At 43.0% G+C, this 18,980-nt stretch overlaps 1 protein-coding gene across 1 annotated transcript in view; it reads right to left on the bottom strand.

Moving 5' to 3' along the window:
• The window catches only part of PCDH9 (protocadherin 9), a 1,250,417-nt gene that overhangs the window by 444,658 nt on the left and 786,779 nt on the right, over window positions 1–18,980 (bottom strand). The window contains exon 3 of the mRNA XM_084844860.1: window positions 13,064–13,139. Within this exon, the coding sequence (XP_084700986.1) occupies window positions 13,064–13,139 (76 nt within the window). The remainder of the gene's footprint in view (window positions 1–13,063; window positions 13,140–18,980) is intronic.

The raw sequence follows: 18,980 nt of genomic DNA, 5'->3' as shown, positions 1-18,980 counted from the left end.
GCAGACAGGCACATCACAGTCCTCTCTGTGCTGGGAATAGCTGCACCTATTGAATTTGGCTTGTGGAGATGGGTGAGAATTTCATTTCAGTTAGGCTTTTTTTCACTTGAGATTTTAAAAATTCAAATGTGGGAGAAAGCGAAGCTGACAGATTCACCTGTTCCTAGCTGGAATTGCATGATTAGCGTTCCATAGGCAATCTGGGAATCAGTCATGAAACTCAATCCTACACACATTGGATTTTAAATGTATCCGCCCACTGCAAACTTTACAGCTGCCCATATTCATCTGGCAAACCCAGAAGTGGGAGAATTGTAGCCAGTGAGTAAGGTGGGGAGGTCAGGTGCAATCTCATTCTCCCCACCAAACATAGCTTCCACCCATGGGGACATTATCTGAACCAACCCACTGTCACTCATCCCACACTACAACTATTTAATTTGAAAGAGAATTTGAGATGATGCCATACATATCCATGGCTCTAAACACATTATTATTATTATTATTACCCAGCAAAAGGGCTAATTTTATATTCAGAAATATAGACTGTTTTCCTGGACATTTAACTAGGTAAGTATGAGAACAATACTAATTGACCACCCTTCCATTGGCAGGTTTTCTTATTATCCAAATATATAAGGGATGTCCCTGATAAAATAAATTGTAGATATTTCTAACATCCTTTGGCAGTAAAACAAAATATTTCCATCTTCTGCACATTAGATTATAAACACAATATGAAGCCACAAATTGTAGAACAGATGCAATAAAGTCTTGTTGTCGGTGAGCAATTAATCATGGAATGCTGTGCTATTTTGTTAAGGCAGTTAATATTTTATGCAATTTTGAACATGCAAATTTGAGATAGTGAAAGGTAATGTACGACATTAGTCAAACTTCTGTGAACATTTTCCCCATTAAGATCTTAACAGAAAATACAATCAGGAATAATATTTCTGCAATCGGATCCACAACTTAGCTAAACTCCAGAACTCTGACTTTAATAAAACTGAGAGCACACATTACTTTAAAGATGCAAGGTTGGGTCCAGGATCTGCCTTCTGAGGATGGAAGGGTTCCACTCATAGAAGGTGCCAGCCAGCACCCAACTTTCGGGGATCCCACTCTGCACCAGAGCTAACCCCCTTAAGTGGGGTCCCTCTTTGTAGCATTTACAAGGGGCTGATGGGGCTGGTATGGGGAGGAGTGGGTGGGGAAGTCCACTTATGCCAGCCCAGTTGCATGTGCCTAAATCTGGATCCAACCAGTAGCTAATAGCTACTTGTGGGGTCCCCCCCTTTTTTTTACTATAGAGAAAATGCAGGGGCCCTGTTTTGGATACCAACCTAGCAGGGAGAGGGGGATTTAACCCTCTCCCACTACTGTAGCCCAATCCAGATTAGCCCCCCCCCCATGCCTACAATGTATATTGCCAAATAATGATCCATTAAAGCAAATCAATCGCTCAGAACTCTGTAGTGCATTCAGCAAACTGTAACTACAGTGGGGCAGTATCCAATGGTGGCCTTGCATGGGTAGCCCAGGCCTGCTGCTTCTGGCGCATGCACAGCCCCTACCGCTTATGATGGCAATGTAATGCCTCCATGGGAAAGTGCTGAAACGAACAGGCACACTCATTTCTAGAAGGGGCAAGTTTCACCCCTTCCAGAAATGATTGTTTCTGCTCATTGTGGCACTTGCTCCCAGAAGCGCTACATTGAGGTCGCCTGGGCACCCACGCGAGGCACCCACGCGAGGGCACCATTTGATTCAACCCAGTATTCCTGCAGACCTTCCTGGTCAATAATATGGGGAGGCTGGGCTCAAGGAGAGGGGCAGGACTATACATCACCACACTTTCAGTTTTGTAATGGCTTCATAGCACTAAAATGAATCTAGGAAGGGATAAATCTGTCAAGTTTCTCATTTTACCTACATTAAGTATGATCCATCCTCTTTGTCATTAGTTTGTTTTTTAAGTCCACATGGAAATTATTATGCATCTTCATGCACATTGGACTAATGGTTGTGGAATGCCCTCCCCTTGGAGGCCCAATTGGCGCAGATGTTGGTTTCATTTCGGTGCCAAGTTAAAACATGGCTTTTCGCTAAAGCCTTCAAGGGCTAATTTAATTCCCTAAAGATGCACACTGTTTTAACTGTTTTATTCTTTTGGTATTTGGTATTAACTTATATAATGGTTTACTGTGCTTTTAGCTGTTTAAATTATTTATTGTTTTATACTGTTTAAATTTATTTTATCTGTATGCCACCCTGAGATCTTAATGATATGGGCTGGAATACAAACATTTTAAATAAATACATACATACATGTTCAGTCCTATGGGTTGCACCCTCGATACTCATCAGGCTTAAGAGCATCCTATGCAGGGCGGGAGGGACGGTGGAAATGATCTTCACCTCCCCATCCTCCCACCTGCATTTTTGCTAGATGGCCTTTTTTGCCTGTCTACCAAAAGTGTTTCAGAGGGGGAGGGAAGGAGGCTGGAGAGGTCGCAGGATAGCTCATATCCTGTCCTCTCCAGTCTCCTCCCCTCCCTGCCCCACCCACCAAAACATGCCCTTTCCTCCCTGTCTGAGGTTGCATTCCCAACCTTGGAGAGGCAGCCTGCATGGTTCTTTCCATGCCGGCTGCAAGGGGGAGGGGGACAGAGCTCTGATTCCCAGTTCTGAGGTTGGATCGCTGTGTCTGACTTTGGAGCTGGGAATCCAAAATATTCCTATGACCCCTCAAGATGCTGTCTAGGGGCCCTAGGATTGCTCCCTAAATGTATTCATTTTTGTATGCACTTTTCTAAATATTCACATTTGTTTGCAACCATTTTTCCTAATATTATGCAGTTTTGCGTACACATTTCCTTATTGTATGCATTTTTGCACATGTCCTCGATAGTGCGCGCGCGTGTGTGTATATATATATATATATATATAAAATTTCTTTTATTATTTATTTATTACTACAGTTATATCCTGCCTTTTTTTCTCTTGCAAAGAACTCAAGGCTGCTTCCATGGTCCTCCCCCTCCTCTCTATTTTATCCTCCCAACAACCTTGAGAGGTAGGTAGGATGAGAGTCAGTGACTGGCCCAAACTCACCTAGTGAGCTTCATGGCCAAGTGGGGGGGACACTTCTCTCATCATAAGCAATCAGCTGCGCACATAGAAGAATATGAAACTGAAGCTGAATATGATCACTTCTCCAATTTTTTAAACTATACTACTAAAAGCAGCATCTGGTCTGATTTTAATTAGCTTGGTTGGCCATGCACTACAGGATTTTAAGCCAGAAGATTATGTAAATAATGGATGGGAAAGAAACATCATGCTGATTACACTTCTTCTTCTGTCCCTGCAGTGAGTAAGTGCCCAATTATACAATAAGATCATCTTATTGTGAAATGTTGTCATGCATATACCTCATTCATTAATGGTGCTGATTTCACTTATAGTCACTATGGATAGGTGGACCAGGCTATTTCTGGTCCATACCACTTTTGTTTGTGTTCATGCATAAGTCTGTTCCATCCCATTTCCAACTTAGATGGAATGTTGTTTGTTTTTTTAATTTGCATTTAAATAGGTACATAAATATGTATTTAAGGGCACAATCCTATGCATATTGAGACATGCTGGCTGAGGAATGCTGGGAGTTATAGGACATTTTTGTCTGTCTAAACATGCATAGGGTTGTTCCCTAATCATGTTTTCTCACAATATACACATTTCTAAATGTAATTGCCCTCACAGTACACATTTCTAAATATCTCTTATCACAAAATATGCATTTTTAAGAAGTGCCTTTTTTTTTTTTACAATTCTGCATCACAAAATTCAGGAAAGTGTGAAATCCAAAGTTAGTTGTGTCAAGCCTGATGTTGTTTCCATCAGTGGTGTGGTTTGGGGAAGGACTAGTGGCTGTAATGCATGGATATGTCTACTCTAATCCATAACCATGGAGATGCCTCCAAGCAAGCCCAGCCAGCTGCAAACTCATTGGAAGTAGAAACAGTCTTGTCATCATTACAGTACTGGTGGTTTGCTCATTTAAATCTTCTGGTATTTGTTAGGGGAGGAGCGGTCTGCAGTCTGAGAATTAACTATTTCTCCCTTGAGAATAGGGATGTCGTGGGAGTTGGTGAAGGGGCTGGAATCCAGCAGACATCCCCCCGCTTCCCCCCCCCCGGACTCCAATCCACAGACCCTGTATTTGCCCGACTTGACGTGCACCAAGTCAGGCAAGTGCGCAACCATCCGATCCCTCATCCAGCCACTATTTTGCATAAAAATGGGGGCTCAACCTTTTTATGTCAATGCCCATGTGCTCAAATGGTGGCCATAAAGTGGTCATTTACACAAAAATGCAGTCGTAAATGGACCATTTACATGGGCATTTACGGAAAAGGGTGAGCCGCCATTTTTACAGCAACAAAACGACGACGACTGACTCCTTCCCATAGCCAACAAGCTAGTTTCCATTCCTTTAATTTGCCTAGACTGCTCCTTCTTCTTGGGAGTTCAGGAAATGCAAGGAAATGATTGAGACATTGCTTCAAGCCACTTCAGCCATTCCTGCCATGGCTGTGGGAAAGAAACCTTCAGAATGCTAATGAGCTTCCCACATGAGGAGCTGCAATGTATAGACAGGCTGTTATTTTTTGTGTGAAGGAGCATGGGATAGCCATTCTTAGGGATGGCACGAGCGTCCAGATGGGGCTGGAAGCCTGGTAAGAAATTGCTGGTTCGGTGCCTCAGACACCGGTTCGTGGACCCGAGCTCTTGCCCAACTCACCGCGTGCTGAGTCAGGCAAGACTGTGGGCGGCCAGTGCCTCGGTGAGCTGCCTATCGCTGACTGGTAAAGAAGGGATAAAGGGGTAAAGAAGGTGGCCTTGCTACAGCGACAGCAGCATGGCACAGGCTGGTTGTTTTACTTAAGTCTCTTACACTTACGTAAAAGGACTAGCCTGTCCCTTGCTGTAGCAAGGATGGAGGAAGGAGGAGAGGTGCTGCTTTCTTCCCCTCTCATCCCTGCTACAGCTGTGTCAGCAGCGGCGAGGGACAGGCTGGTCATTTTGCATAAGTCTCTTACACTTACGAAAACAACCAACTTGACCCTTGCCACCGCTGGGTACCTATCCTCTTCTCCCCCCACCATGCCTATCCTCTTCTCCCCCCATCAAGTACCTATCCTATTCTCCCCCCAACATGCCCTGCTACAGTGATGGTGGCGGTGGCAGCAAGGGACAGGCTGGTGGTTTTATTTAAGTCTCTTACGCTTACATAAAACAACCAGCCTGTCCCCTTGCTGTAACAAGGGTGGCGGGAGAAGAAGGGAGCATATATCCTCTCCTCCCGCCCACTACAGTGGCAGCAGAAGCAGCGGGAACACTTCTGCAGCCACCCATGCCTTGATGTGAGCCACCACATTGCATAAAAATGGCAGCTTGCATCGAGGAGTGGGAGCTGTGGACATTCCTGGACTGCTCGCCAAGCCCTCCAGGGCTCGTGCAGCCCAGCTCACAGGGGGGCAGACGGCGGCAGGGACTCTGCAAGCACCCACGCTCAGCGGGCACAAGCGAGTTCTTACATCCTTAGCCATTCTCAGACTGAAGTCCAAGGAGGAAGAAACTAGGGATGTGGAAATAAGCAAACCTTGAACTCATCAAGTTTCTCCAGTTTCCACTTCAAAGCTTGTTCCGGCTTGAGTCCAGATCAGATTGTGAGCTCTCATATTTTCTTTTTGCACAAAAATGAACATGCATTTTTATGCACATTTCTCAAAATGCATGCATTAATAGTAGAGATGTCAGAGAAATCCGCTGCGGATTCAAATGAGGCCGGATTCTTTGGAATCTGGCCTCAGCAATCCACAGCAGATCGGGACCACTTACCTCTGCTCCAGGAGGACTGGAGGTGGAACGGCACTCGGCTGCTTCTTGCCAGCCAGAGCCGTTCACCTCCTCCCTGTCCCTGCCGATTGCCATGTCTTAAAAAAAAGGGAAAAAAAAGGCAATCAGGAGGATGTGCCCTTAGAAAGGAAAGGAAAGGTTCCCCCTGTGCACCAAGTCATTGCTGACTCCTAGAGGGATGCTGCTGTTGCTGGCGTTTTCATGGCAGACTATAGCGGGATGGTTTGCCGTTGCCTTCCCCAGGTGCCCATACACTTATACGCAAATAGAGTCATGAATCTTGCGTATAGGTCTATGTGTCCATAGGCTTATACGCAAGATTCATGGCTCTATTTTGCGTATAAGTCTATGGGCACATGCAATCATCAGCAGGATGTGCCCATAGACTTATATGCAAAATAGAGCCGTGAATCTTGCTCATAAGCCTATGGACACATAGACTTATATGCAAGACTCATGACTCTATTTACATATAAGTCTATGGGCACATCCTCCCGATCGCCTTTTTTTTTTTAAAGACATGGCAATCGGCAGGGACAGGGAGGAGGCGAACGGCTCTGGCTGGTAGGAAGGAAGGTAAGTGGTCCCAAGCCAGCCCCCCCCCCCCGGAATCCAAGCAGAGTGGAACTGCTCTGGAGGATTCTGGGGGGGAGGAACGGATCACCTCCCCGCCCATGGATTCCCCACCGGAACAGACGGTGGGGAATCCATATACCCCTAATTAATTATGCCCAATTCTACATATACACATTCCCCCCCCCCCCGATTAAAGTGCATTTTTGCACATTTTGGAAATATACACATTTTTCCATGCACAATTTTCACATTTCTGCATTTTTATAAATGCATATGTTTTTGCAAGGTATGAAAGGCATCATACCCTGAGAAATGTATGGATTTCAAGAGTAGATTGTGTTCAGCTCCATGTTCAGTTGCTGACTGGATAAATTCTGGTCAAAAATGAACTGAAATAAATGTCTCATTCATCACTAGAAAAAACCAATTCAAACTGGTAACAACAGCAATGGCCCAGTTCATACACACAGCAGGAATCTGCATTAATGAAAGAGCAGAGCAGGCCACTGTCCTCCACCACACAATATCATATCTAAAGCCATGAGGAAGCCTGTATGTGTGACTGATTGCCTGATATGTGTGATCTCTGCTCCCTTAACAAAAGGGGGGATATCTTACAGTGTAGGCCATAATGCATACAGGTCTCTGATGGGGGCACCCACCACACACGTGATATTATGCATGGGTGTAAGGGAGTGGAGCATGCCATAAATTACACTCTTGTCATGATCGCATGTACATCAACAACATTAGGATTAAGTATAATTTATGGTCAAAGCAGAAACTAAATAGTTACCATGGATGTTATCGCAAGAGTAGTGTAATATGTAATTACTCCACAAAACAAAGGTAAGTATGAACTGTATCTTAATAAACAGGATAGCAGAGTGTGAATAATAAAGCTAATGTTGAAAATCTCTCTCAGTCTCTCTCTCTCCCTCTCTCTCTCTCTCTCTCCCTCAGCATGAATGATTGCTGGCTTTAAGATTAGCTGGATGAATTTTCTCTCACTGTGCATGCCTTTTCATTAGGCTAGGGTAATTGTATAACTCTCTTGTCTCTTTGTAGGTTGGCAACACTTGGAAAAATATAACAATGCATCTCTGGTGCGCTGGTTCATTAAGCTTGGAGAACATTTAACTCATTCTAGATCACAGTAGGCTCTTGAAACCTGAATACTAAACATAATTTTAGCAGCAAAATACAAATTTGGGAAATGGCAGCTACAAGATGGGATACAACAATAAGCCAATGATTCTCGTAAACCTGGAAACAACTGCCCAAATTGTTCTCGCCATGGGGCGAAACACTCAAATCAGGGAGAACATCACCAACACAATACATGAACGTGAGGTTGCATCAGAACTGGCTTTTAAAAAACAGGCAGCAGGGCTCGTTTTGGCTGTGCCATTTAAAGTTTGCAAACTCTAGTATTATAAGAGAAGATTAGATAGATAGATAGATAGATAGATAGATAGATAGATAGATAGATAGATATAAGATATTAGATAGATAGATATAAAATATCTTTGCTTCTGAAATGAAAACATGTTTTTCATACCAATTTAAAGCACATGCACACACACACAGAAAACCCCGAAGCATTTGCAACACAAAATGTGCAGAATACTTGTTTGTAAGAAGGAAAAATGGAATAGAAATCGTCTATAACAAACAGAACTGAACAAAAAAGATGAAAATGCAGGAGAAGGGCGTAAACAGTCAGATGGAATTTTGATATTTTCACTCGCCTGAAGTCTCTCCGTTTAAAATGTTAAAATATTATGCCGTGGACAGAAGATCAAATTGAACCATGTTGTAGTTGTTACAGTACCAGTGTACATGACATTTCACAGAATAACACAGGCAAATGGGGTGGGGCTAGTCTTTGTCCCATGGATCCTATTTCAGACAGGTAGCAAATAACAACATAGTATCTGGGGCACATTTTTCTGGCCCAGAACCTACTTCATCAGATCCAAGGACCTCATATGCTAAACTTTAGGGGCTCTTTCCAAATGCTAATAGAAAAAAGTGCAAGTGTTCCACTAGTAATATTCCACTAGTAGTTGCACAAGCATTAGTGGAACAACTAGTGAAATCAACTCCTGGCATAATAAAACCTTAATGAATTGTGAAAGCAGGGCATCTCTGATTCTTGAGTTTGTAGTCAGGTAAAATTGGGAAAGGAGTACAACAAGGCTGCATATTGTCGCCCTGCTTATTTAACTTATATGCAGAGTACATCATGAGAAATGCCGGGTTGGATGAATCACAGCTCGGAATTAAGATTGCCGGGAGAATTATCAACAACCTCAGATACGCAGACGATACCACCCTAATGGCAGAAAGTGAAGAGGACCTAAAGAGCCTCTTGTTGAGGGTGAAAGTGGAGAGTGCAAAAGCTGGTTTGAAACTCAACATTAAAAAAACTAAGATCATGGCATCTGCCCCCATCACCTCCTGGTATATAGAAGAAGAAGAAATGGAAGCAGTGACAAATTTTACTTTCTTGGGCTCCAAGATCACCGCAGACGGTGACTGTAGCCATGAAATTAAAAGATGCTTGCTCCTTGGGAGGAAAGCTATGGCAAACCTAGACAGCGTAGTAAGAAGCAGAGACATCACCTTGCCGACAAAGGTCCGTATAATCAAAGCTATGATTTTCCCAATAGTAACGTATGGCTGTGAAAGCTGGACTATAAGGAAGGCTGAGCACCGAAGAATTGATGCTTTCGAACTGTGGTGCTGGAGAAGACTCTTACGAGTCCCCTGGACTGCAAGGAGGTCAAATCAGTCAATCCTAAAGGAAATCAACCCTGAGTGCTCATTGGAAGGACAGATACTGAAGCTGAAGCTCAAATATTTTGGCCACCTAATGCGAAGAGAAAACTCCCTGGAAAAGACCCTGATGCTTGGAAAGATTGAAGGCAAAAGGAGAAGGGGACGGCAGAGGATGAGATGGCTAGATAGCATCACCGATGCAGTGACTATGAACTTGAGCACATTCTGGGAGAGAGCGCAGGACAGGAAGGCCTGGCGTGCTATGGTCGATGGGGTCACGAAGAGTCGGACATGACTGAACGACTGAACAACAACAACAAGGGGATCAAAGGATGGATATACAACCTCAACGAAACTAGAGCCACCAGCTTCCACTGGGATTGCCACCACTGAATACAACTCCAGGGCACCTACAATTTAAATTTTAACAGTACATGGAGATAACTAGTCTTTTGAAATAACCTGATATTTTTAAAGTTTATATAAAGCCCTGCTAACATGGCTGCAGGAATGGCTGCAGAGTTTCAGAAACTGAGAAGGACTAACTCAGCACCCTTTTTCATATCTATAGAATTGTCACATGCTTTCTTTGGAAGTACTGCTTCAAGATCACATCGTCCTCCATTTAATCAGTGATTCCAGATCTGAGAAAGATATATACAAACATTCCAAAATTCAACTGAATTTCAAATTTGTTTCATCTCATCTGCTTTTACCTTTCTACACATTTTCATATACATTTGCACCACAGTGAGTACAGTTACATTGATCTTTCAGCTTCCATTAAGGGCATGGTGGCACAGAGAGTATTGAAGCATATTGGATATATTGATTCAATATGTCCGATTTCTGAAACCCATGCAAGCAGGCCCCGCACTAATCTTCAGGTAGCTTGCAGCATAGTAGTCCAGGAGAACAGTGGAATCAGCATCAGATACAGGGCCAACATGGTCAAAAAAATGCCCCCAAATCCACAGATAATAGTGCCCTTTCCCTGTTCTGGTAGCACATCTCAGATTTTTGAGTGTGTATAGTAAGATAGCACAGCTATCATGGAGAAGCTCCCATTCTCTAAGCTATATGTATTCTTGTGTGATTCAAAAGCATCTGTCCATTCAGGTTAGTCTTTTAGCAGAGTCTATATTAGAAAAGAACCCATCACTCGCAATTAATATTACGTGTTCTAATTCATTTTACATGGCACATTTGGTATTTTTTCTCTAAAGCAGAAGCACTCGCATTTAGTACCTTCACAAAATGACTACAGCAATAGAGGAAATCCATTGCTGAGAAAGATATTTATCTTTCTGGATTTCTCACACTGTTCAAGGCAAGAATCAGTTCTATGTCATCCAGTACAATGCTAAAGTGTAGACAGGTAACACCACTGTACGGTTATCTTTTAGTTACTTCAGTCTTTTTACTCATCAATAAATGAAAAATTATTACTGGATAATTCCACATAAATTGCTTAAAGAGAACATGGGGGGTCAGTGTGTTTTTATTTCTAAATGATATCCTAGCAATTTATGTCTTTTCACTGAAGTGGGGTTACAACCATTTTAAAAGTGTTGTCTTCATTTCAACAAATTATTATTCTAATACTTGCTTCTTTTTAAAATTCCTAGACTGCATCTTCTTCCAAACATGGATTCATTCAGAGGTGGACTAGACATTATCCTTGCCAGATCCCACCTCCTCCAAGTGTATCACTCTCTCCTCCACCAATATATAGCACCTGAAATGGAAGTAATCTTATTTTAGCTGCAAAACCTGTGGCCTTTTCTTTCTTAAGCTGCTATTCTTATCATCATAATCATCGTTGTCGTCATCATCATCATCATTTGGAGGGGGGGTTCTGCTAACAATAGGCTACTGCCTTCTTTTTGGATTCCATGTGCTTATTTGATGAAAGAACATGCTTTGGGCAAGACAATATGCAACCAGTTTTCTTCACTGTTCACTCAGTTTCTTTCTTCACTCTTCAATATGCACTCTTCACTATCAGGTAGCAAGTTTCTCCAACCCCAATGCTGGCAGAAATGGGAAACACCATGTGGAGGATTGACTCATGTTGTAAGTTCTACCAAACGGTAGGGCTGGGGAAGATAGAAATGTGCCGGGGGATAGGACATCTAATCCAGCCCTTCCTGCCATAAACATTATGCAACATATTGGAGAACATCTCATAGTGTGCTACTGCATTTTGCTTTTTAGAGGACCTACTGCAGGGCCTATTGTCCATCAAATCCATCAAATAGACAACATTGCTTAGAATACAGTTCTGAGTAGTGCTGGTGATCGCATGGTAGTGAAGCATATTTATCAGAAGTAAATCCCTAGGACTGCAGCCTTAAAATATTTTATTTGTTTGATTTTCCATACATCTACCATGCATCCAGGATGCTATGTTTCTCCATGGCAAAGACCACACCTATTTACAGGAACAGGACTTCTGTGTCTGTCAGAGCATTTAAATACAATAGTCACAGTTCTGGGATCTGTAACACCAAAGAGCACTGGAGATTAGGGATGTGCAAACACCCCCCATCTGGATTCTCCTGGAACCTGCCCAGCTCCTGCCCCACTTGCCAGTCCCCAGACCACGCTCGAGCCCCTCCCACACTTGGTAAGCAGCCTGCACTCACCCCAGCATCCTCGTCGAGCCCTGTGGTTGCCATTTTTAAAAAAATAAAATGGTGATCACAAAACTGACATATGTCTGTATGCGCAAAAATGTGCATTCCTGCAAAAATGCACATTTCTGCATACACGAATATTCACAGTTGCAAAAATGCACATTTTCACGCATACACAAATATGCACTTTTTTGTGAACACCATTTTATTTCTCAAAAAATGGCGACCATGAAGCTTGATGAGGCCACCAGGGTGAGTGCAGCCCATTCGCCAAGCGTGGGAAGGGGGCGAGCAGGGGCAGTTCTGCCAGATTCCCGGATGGCATCAGACACCTGCACCATCCCTACTGGAGATTCCTCATGTGCAGCAGTTGCCTTCTTACACCAATAGCCCACCTATGCTACTGAACATGCCACTCCGGAAACTCAGTAAATTTTTACAAGCAAGTCTGCAGTGCAACAAGAAGAAAAGCTGAATTCATAATGGGAAATTGGGAAACCATGGTAAACACAAAGAAGCACTTGCACATGCCATGAAGCATTTTGGGATTTCATGCAGCATTCCTGGCTATAGACAATTCTGTCTCATTGAGGCCAATGCTTAAGTGTCAGTAGGTGATACCCCTGTGAGGTCGTTGTCCTTTAGTTCCTTAGATTTTCTACACTTCTATTACATGGCTTTGAATCATAGTCAGAACAATTTGCATAAACAAGAGGCTATGTTCCATATTATATATCACATGAGCCATATTAATAAGCTGAACAAGAAATCTAAGGCAGGAAAAATGAGTATTTCCCATCACTTGTGAATGCACCTTTAATAACCACACCTCATAAAATAATGATCTTTGAGTACAATAATGATTAATAAATGTACTGCTGCACTAGCAAAGGGATAATCCTGTCCTGCCTTTCCTGTAGGTCTGCTTGTTTTGCATCTAGTCTATATTTCACTATGAAGTGCCAGCCATCATCATTACACCTGCTATTTCATGCCACTTCATATGCTGTCAAATATGTGAAGGATGCATCTTGTACACAAACGAGATAGGTCTAGCTCTACAGAGAAAACAAAACGAAAGAACAAAAGCCATTTCAGGGGGACTGGGTGGAGGGAGGCTTTCAAACGCAACTCACCAGAGTTGGGATCAGAGTTGCCATCAGCTTCGGTCCTCTTGTCCGGTGAGGCCTGATCGTAGAATTCGTCCTGCGGCTGAACCAGAGGGAGAGGGTGTGAGATCAGGGTTCCACTACCCACAGGCTCATGATCTCCTAGACCACTGTCACTGCAGCTTTCCTGGGAGCCATCAGGGAGGTGAAACGTAACACGGCGCTGGGACTACAAAGAAGAGCACAGGACACGCTTGATTAGTGCTCTTCTTCTGTCTATTTTCACTCTATTTTAAAATATATGTATGAATCTGTATATATGTATAATATATATGTATTCTTTCCTTTTATGATATCTGAGGCATTTCCATCCCCCCCCCCCACAAAAAAAAAATCACCTCTTTGCTGCAGCCCAGAAAAGAAAGAAAGCAGGTCATCAAGGGCAGCTTCTTATACTCTGCTCTCTCTCTCTCTCTCTCTCTCTCTCTCTCTCTCTCTCTATATATATATATATATATATATATATAAAATAATAAGTTTTAAAAACTATTGTATAGGTTCAGTACCTGTTTCTTCCCTTGTGTACAAGGTTGCTGCTACTGTGTACTGAATCTGAGCCTGATACCACTTTACCTGTCAACTGTACTTGTCAGGGTTAGATGTATGTTTGGCATGGGAATAAGCATTCCTGTGGTGAATTTCCAACTTCATCTAGTCAGATTGTTGCTACCTAAATCAGAGTCACCATGTAGTAAGTTTCTCCACCCCTGGTGCTGGCAGGGGGTGAAAAACATACCATGTGATGGCTTCATTCACATGGTAATTTCTACCAAACGACAGTACTGGGAAAAGTAGAACTGTGCCAGAGGGATATAACGTATAGTCCAGACCTTCCTGGCATAAAGAGTGTGCCACTTACTGGAGAACAACATCTTGTATCTTCACTAGTGCATTTTGATATATTTCTTTTTTCAATTCCAAAAATGTTGGTAATTTGGGGTGGCAAGATGCAACATGACACAGCAACACAAAAGGTGTGCATTTATTTGAGGACATCTAAACATGAAAAGCTCCTTTTGGGAAGTACTACTTTATTGGGGGGGGTTGTGTTTTTTTTAAGATTTAATATTTCTTCAGCAGTAGGGCACCACCATATGATGAAACACATTTCATGTAACAACAATTTGCCTGCAATCTGCTGGATAGCCACATGCTGCCACATAAAACACTTTGGGATGTAGAACATGGGAAGATTCAGATTACTTCAAGAACTAAATAAAAGTGCCCCTCTTATTCTCAACTTGGCCACAGCATCAGTATTACACAAATTTTAAGAATACATGAGAATTTAAGTCCACCTGCCCAACTCTTTTTTCTTTTCTATTTTTCCCTCCCCAGGTAGTATGGCAAGGCTTAAAGGATATGCAGACTAAATTGTGTTACTGCTTTGGATATATTCTAGAGTTTCAGAAACACCGTTTACAAAATCAGACTGATTCAAAGACAAAGTCAGTCTCTCTCTCTCTCTCTCTCTCTCTCTCTGTCTGTCTCCATACACACACACTCTCTCTCTGTCCGTATACACACACACACACACACACACACACACAGTGCACACACACATATATTATAATTAAGGCATCAGATTTAACTCATTCATTATAAGTGACAAAGAAACAGCATGAACACAGAAAATTTCAGCTCATTTTTTTGCAAGCTGTGATTCTGTGTACGCAGTGCCAGTAAGCATGATATGAGTACTTATGTCACATTATTGGCTTTCCGAGTTATTAAAGATATAATCCAATCTTTTTTCTTTTCTTTTTTTTGTATGGGTAAGAACATATGCAGGACAACCTATCTGTTGAACTTAAGAGTGCATGAGCCACTCTCTGTCTACTCCATGTCTCTTTCACATGTGTTCACCCATGAGTCCATTCTATCCCATTTCCACATTAATCAGCAATTTTTAAAAAAGCTGTCACAAACATGTGGATTTAACTATGTATTTTAAACATATTTTCTCTCAAAATACCCCTTTCTAAATGTATTTTGATACATTTTTGAGCTGAGAACTGCATCAGAACAACTGGAAAATGTGAAAGCTCGTGGACAGCTAAGTTCTGATCTATCCTAGGGATGTACAAAAATCACTTACTTGTTCGCGGATTATGTTTATGGTGGGGGGAAGGCATTCCGTCTCTCCACCCGGAATCCTGGATGGGGGGGGAGGCGCTCCGTTTCTTCCCCCCAGAATCCTCCGCGGCCAGCTGTGCTCCGCGGCAGCTCCGCGGAGCAGCCGGCCAGGCCCAGCCAGGCCAGAGCCGTCTGCAGCCGGATTTCCGGCCACAGAGGGCTCTAGTGGGGGGACGGACTGCGTACACAAATGGCGGCAGCTATGGCCGCCGCCATTTGCATTCCTTATTTTTGACGTCTTAATCTCCATAAATATTTACATAGACTTAAACGGCAAAAATAAGGGGAACGCAAATAGCGTAGCAGACGCTATTTGCGTTCCCCTCATTTTCACCATCTTAGTCTACATAATTATTTATGTAGACTAAGATGGCCCAAAATAAGGAACACAAATGGCGGCGGCCATAGCCGCCGCCATTTGAATACGCCTTTTTTTTTACCAAGACGTTTTAGGCTACGTAAGTTTTTATCACATGTGTGTAAAGAAAAACTGCAAATGGCAGTGGTGGCAGCCAGTTGGAAGACCAGCCGCCACCGAAGCCGCCACCTGAGCCACCACTGCCCAGAAGATCCGCCCCAGGTAAGTCTTGTCCCGGGGGGATCCGCGGGGGGTGGGGGGGGCAGGCTGTTCCGCCACAGATTTCAGGGGGCCGAATGCACTGGCATCCCTAATCTATACAGATGTACAGATAATGTCAGTTCTAGGGTTGGCGGAGAATTTCTCCCCGAAACTTTGGGGGGCCGAGTGCCAATGTGTTTGGCCCCCCGAAGAAGGTTCAAGGAGAAATTCTCCGAACCCCCCCGCCCCCCGCACCCCCCCGGGACGGGACGTACCTTTCCCGAATGTCCCTCCCGGCGGCGGGTCCCGGCGGCGGGTCCCGGCGGTGGTTCGGCGGGTGTTCGTGCGGGGCGGGGGCGGCAGCCGATCTTTCGACCGGCTGCCGCCGCTGCCATTCCAATAAAAGTAAAAAAAAAAACAAAAACGCCCCCGTGATAGGCTACGTGACGATTAACGTAGCCTATCATGGCTGACTTTGCAAGTCTAGCCGTGATAGGCTATGTTAATCATCACGTAGCCTATCACGGGGGCGGTTTTTTTTTATTTTTTATTTTGCGGCCAGCCGAGGCGAGTCGCCTCCTCCCCGGCCTGAATTTCGGCCGGGCGAGGCAGGAAGCCTCCCCCCCGGCCTGAATTTCGGCCGGGCGAGGCGGGAAGCCTCCCCCCCGGCCTGAACTTCGGGGGGACAGCAGCGAAGCGCCTCCCCCCCACCGCGAAAAGCTGCGAGACCAGGTAAGTGGCTTTTGTGCACTCCTAGTCAGTTCATCAGAATTCACAAAGACTGTGGTCAAACTACATGAAATTAGGGATGCTGGAGAAATCTGCAACAGAACCAAGTTTGGATTTTTATGAATCCGACCCACGGATTCCGCAGCAGAGTGGCTTCTCCCCAGTCAGGCAGATTCTGCAGAGTTGTGGACTGTTTTCCTAACTTCCCAGAATATTGTGTAAATTTAGTAATTATTTAGTAATTTAGAACTATTTAGTAATAATTTAGTAATTTTGAGAAATACGCCTTAAAAAAAAAAAGGCTGAAAATCTGCATTTCCCCCATAGGCTAAAGTGTGAAAATGTGCATTTGGGGGGCATTTGTGCATTTGGGGGGATTGCGCATTTTTGCAAGTGTGAATTCGGACAAGTGTAAATTTGCACAAGTGTGAATATGCAAAAAATCAGAAACTCAAAAAAATCCAATTCTGTCGATGAGTGGAAGATAGAAGATAAAGGCGCCTGACAATCCATGAATCACAGATGGAATGGATTTTACGCAATGTGTACATCACTACGTGAAATACATAGTGTGCCACTCCCATGTGCTTTTTTATTTACTCAAAAACACAGGGACCTGATTTGGATCAACTGGAGATTTTGTTTTTAATATATTTAGCTGCTGCTCAGACGGCGGATTTGGAGGGAAAGATGAAACCTCCCCTCCCTGTGTACTATGGTCCCAATCTGATTTTTGAATAAACAAGGAACATGTAGAGAACCTCAGGCTACGTACTTAATATAACATGTAGTTTGACCCTGAATTGACCCTGAGCCACACTTTAGCCCAATCATGAGAAAACTAAATGAATATAAGTTCTGCACAGACATTCACACAAACACATGGTGATTGGGAGCAGGGACAGCATGGAAATTCTCGTTCCCTTCCCCTTTGACATGTACATCATAGTATCTGAACAGGACATTTGGAAAGAAATAGAAGTGCTTATACGATTTAAGGAGCAATCCTATGACACTATCTAGAGGGCCATAGGATATGCTCTTTTCCAGGAACCGACCTCAGAGCCCATGCTCTGAGGTCAATTCCCAGAAAACTGACCTCCCCTCTTCTCCGTGCTGCGTTCTTCAGATTTCACTTCAGGTAAGAGGATGTGATAAGTCACTACTCTCTCAGCCTTATAATTAGATCTGCAATATGGGAACAATAATATTGCCGAATCTTACAGGGCCAGTTCTAAAGATTTACTGAGATAACATAGGTGAAATGCTTTGAACACTTAAAAAAGGGTGATATGTGTAAATAAAAGCTGTTGTTGTTATTATTATTACATTTATTTCCTGCCTTTTTTCCTCTTGCAAGGAATCAAGGCAACTTACATAGTTCTCCTCATCCTCTCCATTTTATCCTCACAACAAGCCTGTGAGGTAGGGTAGGCTAAGAATCAGTGACTGGCCCAAAGTCACCTAGTGAGCTTCATGGATGAGTGGGGACTTGATGTCCCAAGTCCCAGCCCAGCATTTTAACCACTACACCATATTGGCTGCCTTAAGTGACCTCTTAAGGTTGCTATCTGTGAGAGAAGTCAGGACTGGAAGGATACAGAAAGAGGTCCTGTGTGACTGGCTGTCAACTGTGCAATATCTTTCCTCTGGAGATACACCAAAGTCTGAGTCCAAGCATCTCCTAGAAGTACTTAAGGCACTTTCATTTACGTTGGCTTTTAGTGGAAAGGAAAGGAAAGGAAAGGAAAGGAAAGGAAAGGAAAGGAAAGGAAAGGAAAGGAAAGGAAAGATATGGTGAGAACGTGGTTTAATTAATTGTAATTGGGTTTTATTATTTGATTAATTGCCTTCCCCAGGCTCATAGAATGGAATAAGCTACTAATCATATAAACACATGTGAATTAACACATAGAGACATATGTACATCACAGTAATCAGCTAAAATTCCAAAGATTCTAGATTACAAGCTAAATCCTATGCATATCTACTCAAAAGTAAGTCCCATCACTTCAGCGTAAAGAGTATAGCATTGTAGCCTAAACCATGAATTCTCTCAACTGTTTCAAAATTAAGCCCAAATTTACCAACTCCATAGTAGTCTTAAACTAAATACAGCTAGTTTAATTTTAGCTACCAAAGAAAACTGAGAGCAGATTTTGTGTGTGCATCTATGTTGAAGAAACAGAGGCTGTAATCCTATACCCACCTATCTGGGAACAAACCTCCTTGGACTCAAATGGAACTTACTTCTGGGTAGACATGCATAAGATTGCATTGTGCGTATCATTTAAACACTAGACATAAATAATAGGTATATAATTCTTAACTTTTTAAAAAGCTATTCTTTTCCTGGAAAATATTCCTAACATTATTCAGATTAGGAGCCATTATGCCATACTTGTCACAGCATATTAGATTTCATGAATAGACTGGGTTTTATTATTAGGTAGCATGAAT

The sequence above is a fragment of the Heloderma suspectum genome, chromosome 3, assembly GCF_057233095.1.
Source record: "Heloderma suspectum isolate Gila_16-S chromosome 3, 16-S_ref, whole genome shotgun sequence".
NCBI lineage: Eukaryota > Metazoa > Chordata > Lepidosauria > Squamata > Helodermatidae > Heloderma > Heloderma suspectum.
The sequence above is the reverse complement of the archived record's forward strand: the minus strand, read 5'-3'. Positions and strand labels throughout refer to the sequence as shown.